This window comes from Rhineura floridana, chromosome 11 (assembly GCF_030035675.1).
Source record: "Rhineura floridana isolate rRhiFlo1 chromosome 11, rRhiFlo1.hap2, whole genome shotgun sequence".
NCBI classification, from domain to species: Eukaryota; Metazoa; Chordata; class Lepidosauria; order Squamata; family Rhineuridae; genus Rhineura; species Rhineura floridana.
Window position 1 is genome coordinate 51,371,009 of NC_084490.1, and position 18,048 is coordinate 51,389,056.

General features: G+C 46.5%; 1 protein-coding gene across 3 annotated transcripts in view; it reads right to left on the reverse strand.

The window, feature by feature from the left end:
- The window catches only part of GRB7 (growth factor receptor bound protein 7), a 92,443-nt gene that overhangs the window by 61,318 nt on the left and 13,077 nt on the right, over nt 1-18,048 (reverse strand). For all 3 annotated transcript variants that reach the window (XM_061588065.1, XM_061588066.1, XM_061588064.1), the window contains one exon: nt 17,949-18,036. In XM_061588065.1, the coding sequence (XP_061444049.1) occupies nt 17,949-18,036 (88 nt within the window). The remainder of the gene's footprint in view (nt 1-17,948; nt 18,037-18,048) is intronic.

Genomic DNA, 18,048 nt, shown 5'->3' on the forward strand with positions numbered 1-18,048 from the left:
GATTCACTAGAAAAGACAATGCTGGGAAAAACAGAAGGGAGTAGAAAAAGAGGAAGACCAAACAAGAGATGGATTGATTCCATAAAGGAAGCCACAGACCTGAACTTACAAGATCTGAACAGGGTGGTTTACAACAGATCCTATTGGAGGTCACTGATTCATAGGTTCGCCATAAGTCAAAATCGACTTGAAGACATATAACAACAACAAAGATTTATGCTCCTAAGTGGCACAACCCAGACACAGGCTGTGTACACATCATACGTTTTAAGCACATGACTTCCTCCAAAGAATCCTGGGAACTGTAACTTGCTGCTCACAGAGCTACAATTCTCAGCACCCTTAACAAACTATAGTTCCAAGGAATCTTTGGAGGAAGTCATGTGCTTTAAATGTGCTTCAAATGTATGGTGTATAAGCAGCCATAGGTTTATCTCCAGTGTAAGAAACAGGCCACAGTCTCTTCTCCAAGGCCTTCTCTTACCATGTTTTTCAAACTTTCTATTAATAGTGAGCCCTTTCTTCACTGATCAGTCCGCTGGAGATGCCCTGCATGTTTCACAAAATCAAACAACTCTAGAGAGTTGGAAGGGACCTTGGAAGTCACCTAGTGCAGCCCCGTGCTCAGCGCAGGACTCACAGTGCAAGATGCAACTAACAGCAGCCCTGCCAGATCCTTGTTCTAGAATCTTTGCATGTTTTCAAAGGATCTGGGGATAGGGAGATGTTCTAAGGCACACTCTCAGTCCATTTTGGGTCTCACTATCACTTCTCATTAATTGAGAGTGCATTCTAAAGCAAGCCCCAAAGTCCCTTGTGGCTTCACACTGTAGTAGTTGAGTGCAAACTGTCTAAGAAAAAAAGGTCCATCATGATTGATCTTTGCATTAAGGAGTCCCTGATAAGCTTTTAAGGAATTAAAAGGATTCTTCAGGACACAGATTGAAAACCAGTGCTCTATCTCCTATTTATTATTTAATTTTAATTCATTTTAGGATTTGTTCCTCACCAAGACTCAAGTTGAGGTATGGCATATGCTAATTTCCTTTTATGCACACGGACACCCTGTTAACAGATTATACTGACCTTGTCATATGTTTGCCCAAGGTCATCCAGTGGACTTCTGGTCTGTGCAGGGATTTGAGCTTAGGCTGCCCACAGCTATACTCAACTCTATCCAGTGCAAAAGACTGGTTCCCAGCAATCAGGCATATGTTCTCAAATCCCAAATTCCCCCTACAGATGTACCTAGCCTGCTTGTCCCTTTCCAAGAGGATGTAGTCTCTTGACCACAACTCCATAGTGTTTGTGCAAAATATCACACAACAGATAAAATGCTGTTTGGGACATTCCGCCCCCCCCCCCGATTGCACAAAGAGACTATTATGTACACATTTCCCAGAAAACTTCCTTCCTATAACACACAAACAAGAATACCCTTTAGAGTCTATAATGATAATTTCTATATTTGATTAAACAAAAATAAGCCAAAAGGGCTTGCTCGATTCTGCCCAAGTTATGCAAATTTCATTCCCATTGATTTTAATGGAAAAACTAGCAGCATTCCTTCCCTGTCCCCAGTTGAATTTCATGGAGCTTAAAATTAGCTAGCTTGCTGGATTGTGCTCCTGACAATTTATTATTTACCTTATTAATTTTTATTAAGCCATTCTTTTTAGATAAACAAACAAAGGGAGTAAATAATCAAAATGATTACAGAACCGAAACTTAATCCAGACAAGACGGAAGTACTGCTGGTCAAGGGAAAAACTGCGCCAGGGACGGGGTTGCAACCTGTCCTGGATGGGGTTACACTCCCCTTGAAGGAGCAGGTCCGCAGTTTGGGAGTCCTCCTGGATCCTGCCCTGCTGCTCGAATATCAGGTGGCTGCGGTAGCCAGGAGTGCTTTTGGCCAACTCAAACTGGTCTACCAGCTGCATCCATTCCTGGAGGCAGTTGACTTGGCCACAGTGACACATGCATTGGTGACATTGAGGCTTGATTACTGTAATGCACTCTATGTGGGGCTGCCTTTGAAAACGGTTCAGAAATTGCAGTTGGTTCAAAATGCAGCAGCCAGAATGTTAACTGGAGCACGGTGCAGGGAGCATATCACCCCTGTGCTTTATTGACTCCACTGGCTCCCAATTTGTTTCCGGGCCCAATTCAGAGTGCTGGTTCTGACCTTTAAAGCCCTAAACAGCCTTGGACCAATGTACCTGAGGGACCACTTACGCCCATATGTACCTGCCCTGGATTTAAGATCATCTGCCTCTGGTCTCCTCTGCATGCCTAGAGTGAAAGACGTTAAACGGACAGGCACACGGAAGAGAGCTTTTTCACCTGTGGCCCCCAAGCTTTGGAACACCTTACCCCAAGAAGTTCACTCTGCTCCCTCCCTGATGGTTTTCCGGAGACTTCTGAAAATGATCTTGTTCCAGACAGCCTTTGGGAGGGACTGAAGGTAGAGCCTGACACTGATTTTATGGCTTCTATGTTAAATTTTACCCTTGTAGTCCCCTTTAGTACCACTCCCTATTTATATGTGTGTGTGTTTATATATATTAATGTTTTTGTGATTTTATTGTTTACAATTTTATTATGTACGTGTTTGATTTTATTTTTGTAAGCCACCATAAGTACCCTATTATAGGGTAGAAGGGCGGGATAGAAATATTTTAAATAAATAAATAATGAATTACAATTAACAAATCAACAGTAAGAACTAAAGACATTCTTTAGGGTAGGGGTGGGGAACCTCCAGCCTGTGGGCCAACTTCAGCCTGCCAGAATTTGGCTTACCAGGCCATTCCTGACAAAGCGTGCTCAGATCCCCCATGGCTGATGTCACATGTGATGGCAGGTATGGGGCATGTACCAACATGGCTTGAAAGAACAACTGGGAGCTTAGTGAGCTCCCAATTGTTCCTTTGCTGGAGCAAGGTGCTCTCCCGCCGCGCATCAGCTGATGAATGGTGGGAGCACACCTTGCTCCACAATCAAGAAGGGGTTTGCATGAACCCCTCTGCTAAAATGGAGGGGAAAACCCCCTCTGTTTTGGCAGGGGTTTCAGTGCAAAGCCCTCTGTGATCCTGGAGTAAGGCGTGCTCCCCCTATCCACCAGCTGATGGGCAATGGGAGCCTGTCTTGCTCCAGGATCACTCAAGGGCTTGCAATGAAACTGCTAAAATAGGGGTTAAACCCTCTGTTTTAGCAGGGTTTCAATGTAAACCCTCTTCGTGATCTTGGAGCAAGTTTCTCTGAAGGCATGCTTGGAGTGTACTTTCAAAGAGGTTCATCACCTGACATCATTGTGACATCACATGATTGACAAGCGAGCAGTCCTGTCACACGAGGGGTAGGACAGATAAAGAACTTGCCCACTGGAGAAAAAAGGTCCCCCATTCCTATCTTAGGCCATCAAAAGCCTCTTTGAAATACCTTTCAGTGCATCTGTCAGAGGCCATCCAATCAAGGTCTTTGAGGACTCTGTGGAGCAACTAGCAGCTGGACCAGAAGTGACACGGAAACATCCATGCCAGAATGCGGACCACCCAATTCAGTCCCAAGGCCCCTCTGAGGAGAGTCAGGGTCCAGGGAAACAAACAATCTGGACAGCAGCCAGAGAGAAGGAGAGGGAAAGGAACACATTTAAGGATGTCTTGCCAAAAAGAAAGAGACAGGAAGAAAGCAGGGCAGTAAAATTCAGCTGTGCAGGGCACAGGTACACAGGAAGTAATCCTGCGTCGTGAGCCATGCTAGTAGGGGGTGGACTGGTGAGCAGGAGGGGGTGAGGAGGACTGGGATGTTCCAGTCAGGGAAGGACCCAGCAAGGGGAGAGACAACAAAGAGGCCCCCACTCCGGATGCTGACGGGTCACTTTCAGCAGTCCCAGACGCCCCCCTGGAGAGACCACCAGACCCGCCGGTCAGTCCTCCACCTGGTGAGGCACTTTTCCCAGCGCCTGCACAGCCGCTGGACAACCCTCCCCCCGCAGAGGGAGAGGACAGGACGGAGACCTATCCCAGGTCCAGGAGGTGAGTGCGGCGGGACATTCAACAATCCCAGTTCAGGAGGAGTCTGAGCTTATGTGCACACCTTCAATAGTGAATCGGGGTACATGCAAGCAGGGAGCCTGCCCAGACCTACTTACACTGCATGAGGGGCAAGGGTTAGTTGCTGAGACAACATCTTATTGCCCCCAAGCTGTGTCTAGTTAGGTAGAGAGGAATGCTGAGTTCTGAGTAAGTCGTAAGTAGATTCATGAAGTGTGCTGAACTGAAACTTTCTCTTACTTCAATAAAAAACCCTACAGCTATGTCTGAGTCTGAGTTCTTCGAGTTCGGGCAGGACAATTTGACTCAGCCACCACCTCCTCCAACTAGCATCTCCATGACAGAGAGGATGGAACAAACAGCAGAACAGAGTAGGACTACCAGATAGCCTTCAAGTCCGTGTCAACTTAGCTGCAGAATCTCCGAGGTGAGACCCAGTTCCTTTGGTTGAGAATCAGACCTTGTGCCTCCAAGTGACCCAGCTGGGAGCTCAAGTGACCACCTTGCAGCAGGGGCTGGGCCCCGTGCTGCCTGTGCCAACGCCTCAAATCAAGATGCCTGTGGATCTGCCCCTCCGTTACAGTGGGAAGCTGGAGCAGTTAGCTACATTCGTTGCCCAGTGCGAGCTCTACATTCGAGTGCGGCAGTCGGATTTCCCTAATGACTCCTTGAAAGTAGCCTTCATCATCAGCCTCCTGGAAGGAGAGGCTGTCAAGTGGGCAACACCTCTGTTGCTCCAGAACGACCCTGTGTTGACCCAGTATGATAACTTTGTTAAAGCCATGGCGGAGATCTTTCGAGACCCCCAGTGGAAGGCCACCATGTCCTGCCAATTGGGAACCCTGCAGGAGGGAAAGAACTCTGCTGGGACTTACAGTAACACCTTTCGGATCCTGGCCCAAGAGACGGGATTTTAACAAGTCCACTTTGAGGTACTTATACCATAACAGCTTCAGCAGCAAGATCCTTGATGAACTGGTGCACACCCTGCAACCAAACACCGTCTCGGAGCTTGTCCAGCTGTGCCTGCAGATAGACAGCAGACTTGAAGGTCGTCGCCTGGAGGGCAAGACTGAGTAACTTCATGGACTTGGACTTTGCTAAACGCCACAGAATACCAGTCACCAGGCTTAGGGACCCCCTTTCCGTGGAAACCATAAACAGGTGACCCCTGACATTGGGAGTGCTGGCCTTTACCTGGCCACCCTGCCCCATTTTCACTGGTGCTTGGGATGACCTGGTTGGCACAACATGAGCCCCTTATCTTGTGGGGGAAGGCCACAGTAACGTTCCAGCTGGACTATTGCCAACAGCACTGCCAGCCTACTAAGTCCCCTGCAACAGTGGCAGCAGCCGTTTCATCCTTGTCCAAGGGGGTTGCGCTGCCTGCCAAATACCTGGACTATCAAAATGCCTTTGACAAGAAGGAGGCGGACCAGCTGACCCCCCATGGGCCTTACGACTGTGCCACAGACTTCCTCCCAGGGGCCCGAGTCCCCTCCGGATGCATATACTTGTCAGAGCCAAAGCTAGCTGTGTTACAGGGCTTCTTGGATGTTAACCTGCAGCGGGGATTTATTCAGCCCTTGAAGTCTCCTGCCGGGCCCCCTCTACTATTTGTCAAAAAAAAAAAAAGAGTGGGAAGCTCTGCCCCTGTCATGACTACCAGGAGCTGAATAAGATCACCATCCCCAATAGTTACCCGCTCCCCCTTATCAATGAGATGCTGGAATGACTTTGCACGGCCAAGATCTACACTAAGTTGGATTTGCGCAGAGCCTACAACGTGGTCCATATGAAGGAAGGGGATGAGTGAAAAACTGCCTTTAAAACCCAGTATGGCCCCTTTGAGTATCTGGTCATGCTATTTGGTCTATCAAATGCCCTATCTGTCTTCCAAAATTTCATGAATGAGGCAGTAGCAAGACCTCTTTTAAAGAAACCTTCCTTAGACCCAGATGACCTGAACAACTATAGACCGGCGGCGAATGTCCCCTTTTTGGGCAAGGTTCTGGAGCGGGTGGTTGCCGGTCAGCTCCAGGCGCTCTTGGATGAGACCGATTATCTGGATCCGTTTCAATCCGGTTTTAGGCCTGGTTTTGGCACTGAAACAGCCTTGGTCGCCCTGTACGATGACCTTTGTCGGGAGAGGGACAGAGGGAGTGTGACTCTGTTGATTCTCCTTGATCTCTCAGCGGCGTTTGATACCATCGACCATGGTATCCTTCTGGGGAGACTCGCGGAGTTGGGAGTTGGAGGCACTGCTTGGCAGTGGTTCCGCTCCTACTTGGCGGATCGTCACCAGAAGGTAGTACTTGGGGAACATTGCTCGACACCTTGGACTCTCCATTGTGGAGTCCCTCAGGGGTCGGTTTTGTCCCCCATGCTTTTTAACATCTACATGCAGCCTCTGGGTGCCGTCATCAGGAGTTTTGGAGTGCGTTGCCACCAGTACGCTGATGACATGCAGCTCTATTTCTCCTTTTCATCCTCTACAGGTGAGTATGTGGATGTGCTGAACCACTGCCTGACCGCAATAATGGACTGGATGAGAGCTAATAAACTGAGACTCAATCCAGACAAGACCGAGACACTGTTGGTGAATGCCTTCCCTGTTCAGATGGTGGATGTTTACCCTGTTCTAGATGGGGTTACACTCTCCTTGAAGGAACAGGTTCGTAGTCTGGGGGTGCTTTTTGATCCTTCCTTGTCTCTTGAGGCGCAAGTGGCCTCGGTGGCAAGGAATGCATTCTACCACCTTCGGTTGGTAGCCCAGCTACGCCCCTATCTTGACAGGGATGACCTCGCCTCAGTTGTTCATGCTCTGGTAACTTCTAGGTTGGATTACTGTAATGCGCTCTACGTTGGGCTGCCCCTGAAGACAGTTCGGAAACTTCAGCTAGTGCAAAATGCAGCAGCCAGACTGCTGACAAGGACCAGCCGGTCAGCACATATAACACCTGTTCTGGCCCATTTGCACTGGCTACCCATCTGTTTCCGAGCCAGATTCAAGGTGCTGGTCATGACCTATAAAGCCTTACACGGCGTGGGACCGCAATATCTTGTGGAACGCCTCTCCCACTATGAACCTACCCGGTCACTTCGCTCAGCAGCTAAGGCCCTCCTCCGGGTACCAACACATCAGGAAGCCCGGAGGACAGTTACACGATCTAGGGCCTTTTCTGTAGTGGCCCCTGAATTGTGGAATAGCCTCCCCGGAGAAATACGCCTGGCGCCTACGCTGCTATCTTTTCGGCACCAGGTTAAGACCTGGCTATGCTCCCAGGCATTTTAATGTGTTTACTTTTATATTTCTGTGGTTTCTGTTTGTGTTTATTATTGTTCGGCTGTTTTTATTATGATATTTTGTATTTTAATCCTTTTGTACACTGCCCAGAGAGATATTCGCTATGGGCGGTTTAAAAATGAAACAAATAAATAAATAAAATCTTTCGGGACTACTTAGATCATTTCATGATAGGCTATTTAAATGACATCCTTATCTACTCAGACTCCCCAGCAGTACATGAGGCTCATGTGAGAGCGGTGTTGAAAAGATTGAGGGCACATCACCTGTATGCCAAGCTTTGAAAGTGGCTTTGACCTGACCACCCTGGACTTTCTGGGATACCGTATTACCCTGATAGGAGTAGAGATAGACCCAGGAATGGTGCGTTGTGTGCTTTCCTGAGACCCTCCTAAAACCAAGAAAGACCTACAGCAGTTCTTGAAATTTGCCAACTACTACAGATGCTTCATTGCTTCCTTCTCTGACAAGACACCCCCCCCATAGACTGTTTAAAGGGGACTGGCCCCTTTTGCTGGATTGAAGATGCCCAACAGGCATTTGAGCAATTGATGGTTTTGTTCTCCTTGGAACCCATAATGCAACTTGCTGACCCCCGCCAACCGTTCATGGTGGAATCAGATGCCTTGGACGTAGCCATAGGAGCAGTGCTGTTACAACTCACCAAAAATCCCCCCATTTGCTTCCCTGTGCCTACTTCTCCCAAAAGCTGTCTAGCTCGGAGCAAAACTACACTGTGTGGGAGAAAGAGCTGCTTGCCATTCGAGACACATTTGAGACCTGGCGACACCTCCTAGAAGGAAGCCCAGCATGAAATGGAGGTCCACACCGATCATCAGAACCTCAAGAGCCTACAAACGGCCCGGAAGTTGAACCAACGGCAAGTGCGCTGGGCTCAATTCTCCACAAGGTTTCACTTCCACATTAACTACATTCTCCAGATGCAGAACCACAGGGCCAATGTACTGTCCCACAAGCCAGAATATCAAGCTCTGCCTGAATCCTCCTTGCACCACATCATTCCCCTAGACAAGTTGGTGGCAGCCTGGCCTAATCCATGGGTGGAAGAATTGCACACAGCACAGGAACAAGACCCATACACCCAGGCGCGAGTGCAACAGCTACAGTAGCCCCCACAAGACCACAACCTGGGCTTCACCCACAGAGGAGGGCTGCTCTAATCATTTCAAAGCCCTTGATGTTCCTCTTGGAGAATTATGGGCCAAAGTCCTACGCCAATGTCACAACGCTCTGACAGCGGGCCATTTTGGGTGTTCAAAATCTTGCAAGGCTGTTGCATGAGACTTCTGGTGGCCACGAATGAAGCATGACGTCGAGAAATATGTCCACTCCTGCTCTACTTGCCTGAGAGCCAAGCACACCCCAGGACGCCTGGCCGGGTTTTTGAAGCCACACCTCACAACTGAGGGGGCCTTGGCAGATGGTCACCTTGGACTTCATCATGGACTTACTCCCCTCTCAAGGGAAAGCAACTATCCTGGAGGTTATGGACCCTTTAGCCAGATGGCCCATTTCATTCTGTGTGCTGGCATACTGACAGCCTGAGAGATAATGAAGTTGTTTATCCAGGATGTGTTCTGGTTACACAGGCTCCACGTTCGCTTCTCCTTCTCCTCCTCTGACAGTCGCGGTCTAGCTTCCCCAATCTGCATGGGCTCTTCCCCCAATGGGGTAGGGGCTCCCACGTTGGGCGAATGGCACACCCGGGGAAGAGGGGCGGTGGTCTGTGCACGAGAGGAGTCCACCCGACATTCAAGCTTTCTTCCCTCCAGGCGGTTGTCTATTTGCATACACAGTTGGATCAAGCCTCTCAGCATGTCAGGGGGCATAGCACGCGCCAGCTCATCCAAAACCTCCGAACTAAGTCCATTCCGGTAAAAGTACATCAAGGCTGGGTCGTTGTAATCCGTTTCCTGGGACAAGACGCGAAAGGCGTTGATATACGCCCCCACTGAGCCCTTTCCCTGCCGTAGGGTTCTCAGTTGGCGGGCAACCATCTCCTTTCTCTGCGGGTCACGAAACATCTCGGACATCAAGTTCTTAAAGGCATCAAACTGCCGCAGTATAGGGTCATTGCAAATCAAGTAGGGGTAGCCCATTTTGCCGCCTCCCCCTCCAGGAGACTAATGATGAACCCACCTTAGTGTCATCAGTCAGGAACTCTGCTTGTTGCACATGGATGTATAACTCACATTGGGCTAGGAATGTGGCGAACTGGTCGCTCTGGCCCCCATAACGAGCAGGGAGCCCCACAGAAGACTTGACTGGGGCCGGGGCTGCTGCCACCCCGGGTGGCGCGGCTTGGATCTGGACAATCAGGGCTCAAAGATTCTGATTGTCCACTTGCAAGGCTTGAGTGGCTGTTCGAAGAGTCTGGTTTTCCGCTTGCAGGGCTTGCGTAGCCATGCAGAGATTCTGGAGGTCGGCGTACAAGTTTCCACAGTTACTGAGATTCCCCCGACGGCCCCGTTCGCATCCATGTCATCCGTCATTGGAGCAGAGATGAGGAGGAATGGTGGTTGAGTTAAACTGTCTGGTTCAGAGCGGGAATCATGAGTTGGAGACGGCAGTGCAAGGAACTCTTGCTTTATTAACGTAAATGGATACATCAAAGGCTGAGCGCCTCATAGAAAAGACCCTATGCTAACTCACTGCAAGTCCCTAAGTCCCGTCTAGACATGCTCTGCAACGTGTGATGAAAGTTGACTCAACGCCCCATTCACAGCGCGCCAGTCTTAAATTGGAGAGGTCTTGGAGCGTAACCTCTCACTCCTTTGCACACACACCCTCTGCCCTGTCCGTTTCTCCCTACGTCGTGAGCGTGGTGAAGGGGGGGGCGAGTCTCCATGGGCTCATCTGACAGAACAGGGTCCTTATCTGCAGGCGGGGAAGCAGAGGGCTGGGAAGCGTCAGGCATCTCTGGGATACTGCTTGGCACAGGAGGAGTTACTGCTCTTTCTGAATCCTCCCCTAATGGCTCCGTGGGGGTGCTTGATGGCTGAGCGCTGTCCCATTGAGGGGCAGGGCCATCCGTGGGAACTGGTGGGGCGACTAGCTCGCTCTCTTCCTCAAGGTCTGGGCTAGACTCAACAACAGCTGGATTGTCCATGCCCGCTGACGGCTGAGGCGCCTGCAACTCATGCCTTCCCCCTCCTTGATCCTAAGGAGAGAGGCTGGGCTCAACAGTTGTTTGTGAGCATATAAAAGCTTGCTTTCAGGATTTGCACTGTCTGCCAATCTGCTATTGGACCAAGTTTAAGGTGTATAAGGTCTTACACAGCTCAGGGTCAGGTTATTTGAAAGCCGGCCAATTCCTTATATATCCAGATGCCCCACACCTGTTGTCAGGTGTGGGGCAAGTACCGATGTGGTACCAACATGATGCGGTCTGCAGAATAGCATTCCTGTCGAGATATGACAGGTGCCCACTATCTGCACTTCCCAGAAACAACTGAAGTAATTTTTATTCCAATAGGTTTTCCCAGCTGGATGAATGGGTTTCTGCCATGGGTGTCTATTTTGTATTGCTTTTTCTTCATATATCTACTTTGTTTACTGTTTCTTGCTGTTTTTATTGTACATCACCTTGAGACGCTTGTGTAAAAGGCAATTAAATATTAATATTAATAATAATGACTGCTAGTACTGCTGAATGGGAAAGACTGACCCTCATAAGAACTTTGGCAACCCACTGATGCTATCAATTCCATCCAGTGGTATCCATATCTAAATATGCAGAAATAATATGCGGCAGAGTTCTCCCTGAGCTGTATCATCCAGACTGCAGGTGGGAGATTACTTGTATGAATGGACCTACAGCAATGGGTTCAGTTTCTGCAATAATCAGATTTTCCATCAGATTAATTATTATTTCTGATATTTTCTATGTTTGCTGAGAAAATTTTGAAGTAGCAACTTTCTGTGCCTGGTTTCTGATTCTTCTTTTTTCCATTTTTTAAAATTCGCTTTGAAATCATCAATAGTGTGAGTGATACTTTTATTGATCTACTTTCTATGTGAGCTCTTCAAATGTGTATTCACTTTCACTATAAATGAAGTGTTGATTGCAACTGACATACGCAGCTGGGGGGAATGAGGTGTTGATTGTGACTGACAGAAAGCAGCAGGGGGGAAAGAGGTGTTGATTGTAAGCAGCAGGGGGGAAGACACCTGCCTTAATCTGCTCTGCAATGAGCTTGGAAAGGAATGTAAACAGGCAATAATTACAGAGTACAGAATAAAGATGGATACCAGTGGAAACTCCTGAATAAATAGCGATTATAATATCAATAATTCTCTGCAAAGAAAAAAAACAAAACAGATCAGAAAAATGAAAAGATATCAGAGGAAAAAAGAATAGGATCATTAATGACCACCAGAGGGCCACACTTAAAAATGAAACAAAAAAGGAGAGGATTCCATCCCTAACCTACACAGAAATAAAAACCTTCTGTGTTGTCTCTTACTCTTTTCATATGTTATTTCCTACCACCTAGACCAGGGGGGGAAACCTTTCCCCCAGCCCCCAACCAGATTCCTCATGGGGAAAAGTAATCAGGGCTCACATACCAATGGTAATCAGGGAAAATGCATACACATGCCATTCTTTCTCAAACACACATTAGAAACACTACTACTACTACTATTACTGCTGCTACTGCTACTACTGCTACTACTACTACTTTATTGCTCAACCTTCACCCTGAGGTCCCAGGGCAGATTATAACAGTTTACAATACATCCTTTAAAACACTGTAAAACAACTTACAATCACAAACATAGGGTGGGTCCTATATACATATCAGGTATCAAAGGCTATGGTAGCACATCCCATTAATACACACACACACACACCATATCTTCTCACTCACTCACTCTCTCACAGAGCTCACTTTACTTCCATGCTGTATGGTGAGAAAGGGGATCCCTTGTTCACTGTGCAGCATGAAAATGATAGCTGATTGGACTGACGTAGCAGAGTGCACTGTCTCTGCTTCACCACCCCAATTTGCTTCTGTACTGGCCATGGAAGAAGTGATTTAACTTCCTCAGTGGTCAGTACAGAAACCAACTGGGCTGACAAAGCAGGGGTAGTGCACTCTGCTTTGCCAGCCACAGCAAAGACGATGAGGGGTGTGGCCTGGGGAGAATCTTATATACCGCTTTTCAGGCAGACTTCACAAAGTATAAGATTATAAAAAGTAATTTTTTTAAAAGTTACAATAAAATGGAAAAGACAGCTTGTTTCTTGAAGAAAAACCTTGTTACTGCTTCTTTTCACTCCCCTCAGGGCAAGATGGTTCTACTGCATATGCCCCTGTGGCTGTGGTGACAGTTGGGGGAGGGAGGGGCCACTATGGCAACTGGATGGTGACAGCTGCTTTCGTCTCCTCTCTCTTCAGGGCAAGATGATTCTACTGCAGATGGTAGAGAATGGGATGCCCTCATTACAGTAGTGATAGGCACAAGAGAGAGAGATGGCACTGGAGTTGGGATAGGTCAGGTGAAGGGGAGGACAGTGAGACATCTATGAGCTATCTACTTTTCCAGTCCTCTCCCAATTCAGTGGGTCCTGGCTTGATATGTCCATTCACTTTCTTAAGATCAGACAGGCTGCATTGTATTCTGTTCAGATTGGTGGATAAAGCTGCAGGGGCTGGGGAGCCACTTCCCACAGCTTGCTAGGCTGGATCCAGCCACAGGCCACCCCTCTCCTAGACATTACAAAAAAGACTTTGTTTCACTTGCTACTGTCCTCTGTAGACAATCATCCTGACTTAAAAAAGAGAAAGTATTGGTAAGCAGCTCTCAGTTCAAACATTCTATATGGACTTCTCATTGACTTCTAGGGTTTTTTTTCTTAAATGTGTCAGAACTCTGCAGTCTTCGGTTTGCAGATTTGATTGTTGTAGTAAATCCTCTGTAGTTATCTATGAAAATTCATGTCTCTCTTACATCTCTCTTTCCCTTGCAGACTGGGATCAAGGCTGATAAAGGATAATGGTAAGGACTTAACAATATGCCCATTGATAAATAGTACTCAGCTCAGTCTGTTCCTGGGCTTTACCATCTCAAACTACGAGTGGAGGCTCATACGGCTGAATGATCCTTCATACAGAAAGATTCCCCTCCAGGGAAGACTATGTGCAAACCTTTAAAATAAGTGGTACGGCCCAGACACAGGCAGGATGGACTACTTCAATGAGAACTAAACCTCAGGTAGATCTGACAAGGCAAGTCGTCTTTCTCTTGATCTCTGTCAGGTCAAGCTGAAAGAATGCCCCACACAGCATTCAACTTGTAGGCTTAGCTGGTTGCCTGAATTGGAGCCGAGAAGGATTTCTTCCCCAAATTAGGCCTGGCAGGAAATTGCTGTTATTGTTATTATATGTTTATTAATCCAGTGACCACTACAAATAATTGAACAGACATTACAAAACCAGTTGCTCTATAAATTGCTAAGCAGCAAGCATGTTAGCCCTGGTGTCAATAACAATGCTTAAAAATTTGGCAACATTTACAATTACATAGGGACTATTACAGGTTTTTGCCTTCTTTGCAGTGCCTTCTTCTGGGGCTGGTGCATCTTGGGCTGTAACTCAAAGTGAGTTAAAAATGGAAGTGTTTTAGAGGCTAGCCTTCAAAAGAGTTTTGTAGCCCAGTATGCCAGAGGTGGGAGCCTGTGGGTCAATCTTGCCCTGCCAAAGGGTCCAAGTTGGTCCATGAGGCCATTTCCCTCAAACCATGCCCACCTGCTGACATCACCTGTGACATCATCTGATGGGTGGGGTTAAATCCTGTGTAGGCTGTGCACCCCTGTTCACAACAGGGAACAGGGGAACACAGCCAAACTGAGCAGGGATTAACCCCCACTCATCAGCTGATGAGCAGGGGTAAAAAGCCACTCAGTTTTGCAGGATTCCATGCAGATCCCTTCCTGAATTTTGGAAGGGGTTTGCATTGCGAAAACAGGGTCTCCCCCCCCCCACATCATTTTTGCAGAGGATTCTGTGCAAACCTGTCTGGAAATCCCTGCTAAAACTGTATTGTGTGCAGTCTTGCTGGAAATCCAGCTTCCTATCTCTCACAATTCAGTAGAATGTGCAAGATTAATAATAAGTATTATTTTAATCTAGACCATAAAGTTGTACCATTCTTTTTAAAAAATTTTTTTTTCTTAAAAACAATTTTCTTTACTGAATAATACAAACAACTCATTTTAAAATTTGGGATGAAGAGGAGGGGTGTAGGGAACAGGGGGTATGGAGTCATGCAAACAAGAGTCGATATATGGGGTTCCAATATCTAACTATTTCTCTTTTTTGCTGTCTGCAAAAAGCTACTTTTTCATGTGCAGCCAACTCAATAAGGTTCTAAGTTCACTGCACAATTGAAGGCGTTCTTTCCAGTGTTTGAGCACCAGTTGCTTCACCACTGTAAGTGCCCTCATTAACCAACTGTGCTGTCTCTCTGTTAAGTTCAACAGTACTGGAATGCAATTCAACATCCAGACACATTAAGGATTTCTCCAGTGCCATATCAACACAAGTAATGACCTCTGACCAGAACAGAGTCATTCTTAAGCAAATATCCTGAATGGGTCAACCAGCACCCTCTAGTGAAAGTTGCTGGCATGACTTCTCTATGAGAAGGGATATTCTATATTCTAATTCCGATTTAATTCTCTGTGTGCCATTGCTTACGGAGCCAAAACAGAAACAGCTGTGCACAAAAGGGAGGTATCAGCAGACTCTGCGGAACCCTGAGGCTTATAGAAGTACGACAAAATCTCTGGGGGGGAAAACCCAAGGGGAAAACAGACAGATGAGAACTGAATGTGCTCTGTGCTCTCAGAATGCTGACCAACTCTTAAGAGGAAAATTTTTAAAACTGGATGATTTAGTGACAGTGGTGGTGATGGGGGAATGGAGTGCCTGGAAAAAGAGAATGGAGGAAAAGGCACAAAGATATAAAGGTGCCTGTCCAATCACTTGTTCTCTTGCCAGCGGGTACCTACTCATTCACTCACACTCTTGCTTACCAGCACCTGCCCATTTGTTTGCCCTGGATAGGCTCCATGCTGAGAAGGGAAAGTTTTGAGGGTACTCCCTCCCCCAGGCACACACAACATTTTGTAAAGTGCCCCCAGGTAGGGGTGTGTGTGTGTGTGTGTGTGTGTGTGTGTGTACATACACACACACGAGTGCAGATACCATTTTAATGCCATGTCTTAAAGGCCAAACTACACACTACATTATTCGTGCTTAAAAAAAAAAAAGCTTAAAATGGGCACTAATTTTTTTGAAGAAAAAGCAGCTGTGGGGCCCTGATCTGGAAAACATACCCTTTGCTGAGTTTTCATTTAAAAAAAGATGACAAAAGTCAGTTATTCAAAGGGAGCACGGCACAATCCAAGAGGCCTACTAGACCAAACGCTTGCTCAACTGTCACTCTTAGACAGGCAGAAAATCCTGGAGACATATGGAGTCATGAAGAGGACTGCACCTCTCCTGAGATCTATCTGTGTCTCACTTAGGACACCTCCTTTTTCGTTTGAGAGTTACTAGATTACATCAGTTTCCCCAAACGTCAGCTATCTACAGCATAGTTTTTTTTAACCCTCTGGATTTAAAAAATAGGGGGCACTCTTCACTATTACATTCAAAAAGGATTGGTAGAGAATATAGGAGCATGCACCATATCAAATGCTGTCTGCTTCCATAAAGGAATCCACACTCAAGTTAGTACATTGGTGTTGTATGACGCCTGTCAAGTTGAGTTACACAAGTAACACATTGGCTCCTACCTGCTGGCGGGGATGTGGCTTGTGAGGTATATTTATGCATATGTGGAGGTTCTGTTCTTCTATTGGGGGGTTGTGGGGTCACGTTTTTGAAGGAGCAAGTCAAGCCATCTCTAAAAATCCTTTATTGGCACTGTTGTCTATTTTTCAAGATACTGTACAAGACCTGATAATTTTCCTCTTGATAGCAGCAAGAATGGAAATTTCCAGGTGTTGGAAAATAGCCTCTTAACTATAATTGCAAAGCTGGTATTTTCGAGTATGGCACGTTGCACTGGCTGAAAAACTGACACACAACAGACTCTTCAGGGAATTAGCTGATCATGTTGCATGTGACTCTACTTGGTTTCCATTAATTTATTTTGTAAACATGGGCTTGCTGGGTACTTGGCCTCCTACAGGGCGGCAGTCATTTTGGACAGCCATCTTGGTACAGTAACTCTTGCATTTCTGTGATAAGGGCAATTTGTCAATGTCTTTGTACTCAACTTTAAGGAGATCCACTACCTCACCATGTGAATAATGGGACAGGGGATGGTTGTCTTTCAGTGTCCAATTCTATTGTTTGCTATTTTGGAAAATACTAACAAGATAAAACAACAGAAAGAAGATGGAGGGCCAATGCTGCACAAGACCCTCTTGCTCCAAGGGGCACAGAGGGGTGGATGCATCCATGGCTTAGTTTGTCAAGGTGCACATCAGCTCCTCACACACAACAGAATCACTGAGCAAAAGAAATGGCGAAAGAAAGTCCCCTGGTGGGCCCTTAAAATGACAAAGAAAAAGGAAGTGGGGTTGTTGCGTACATATGCTATGTGCTAAAGTCAACCCAGCTCCCAACTATGAGGCACAAATAAGACCTTCCTTGTAGTTGAGACTTCACACTCAGTCAACTTGATTTTTATCAGACATTACCTGAGACCTATGCCCACACACAGACAGCGCAGCCATCAGCACCCAAGGCCTGCCCCTTCTTACGCCTGGATCCTCACATGCCTCTGACATATCACCCTTGTAATCTCTTGCAGTTGTTGCAGCATCAGTTGCAAAACTGAGACTCTGTCTCTCTTACTGCCAAATGTGAGCCATTGGATTTTCTTTCAGCCTCTGCCCAAACAAGCACACCATATCACTAGCTAAAAGCCACAACCATCAAAAGCCATTAAAAGCAATCAATCAAGTTATATAAAGGCCAGAGAGACGGTAATCTCTTCCTATTACATGTGTCATACCAGCACTATATTCCTGTAATTTCATTTTTAGATCTAATATAGCCTATTTTTATATCTTTCCCTCAGCACACAAAAACAGCTTTTGTGTTCACAATGAACAATTCAGACAACCAATTCATCCACAAACACTATGGGCATTTTTAGTGCTACCTAGTCATTGGCCTTCTGCTGTAAGCTCCGTGTGAAATTGCAATCACAGTGGGCATTGCGCTTTTTCATCTATGTACATCTCACTATGTTCTCTCCACAATAGCAAGTGTAACATAGCCATGTGAACAGAAGAGTGCAATGCACTAAAGGACATCCTTTTACCAGCATGTTTATTTTTTAAAAGTTAATTTTTACAACTGCACTAAAACATTTTTCATTTAAGTAGTATTACATGAATTTTCACTCTCTCTTTTCAGTCTAGTCCTCAGCTATGAGCAGAATCTGAGAGGAATTATTTAAACCCATTTCAGTTGAAAGGAAGTAGATCAGTGAGTTGTGGGCTTTGGAGTTAGGAGAAATAATGACAAGAAATCTCTTACCTTTCCCTGGCCTCTGGCTATCAAAGCACGATGCCCTGTGGATCCATTCCAGAAGTGGGAACCCTGATGCAACCGACTCCATGTTCTCCTGAAGAAGGAA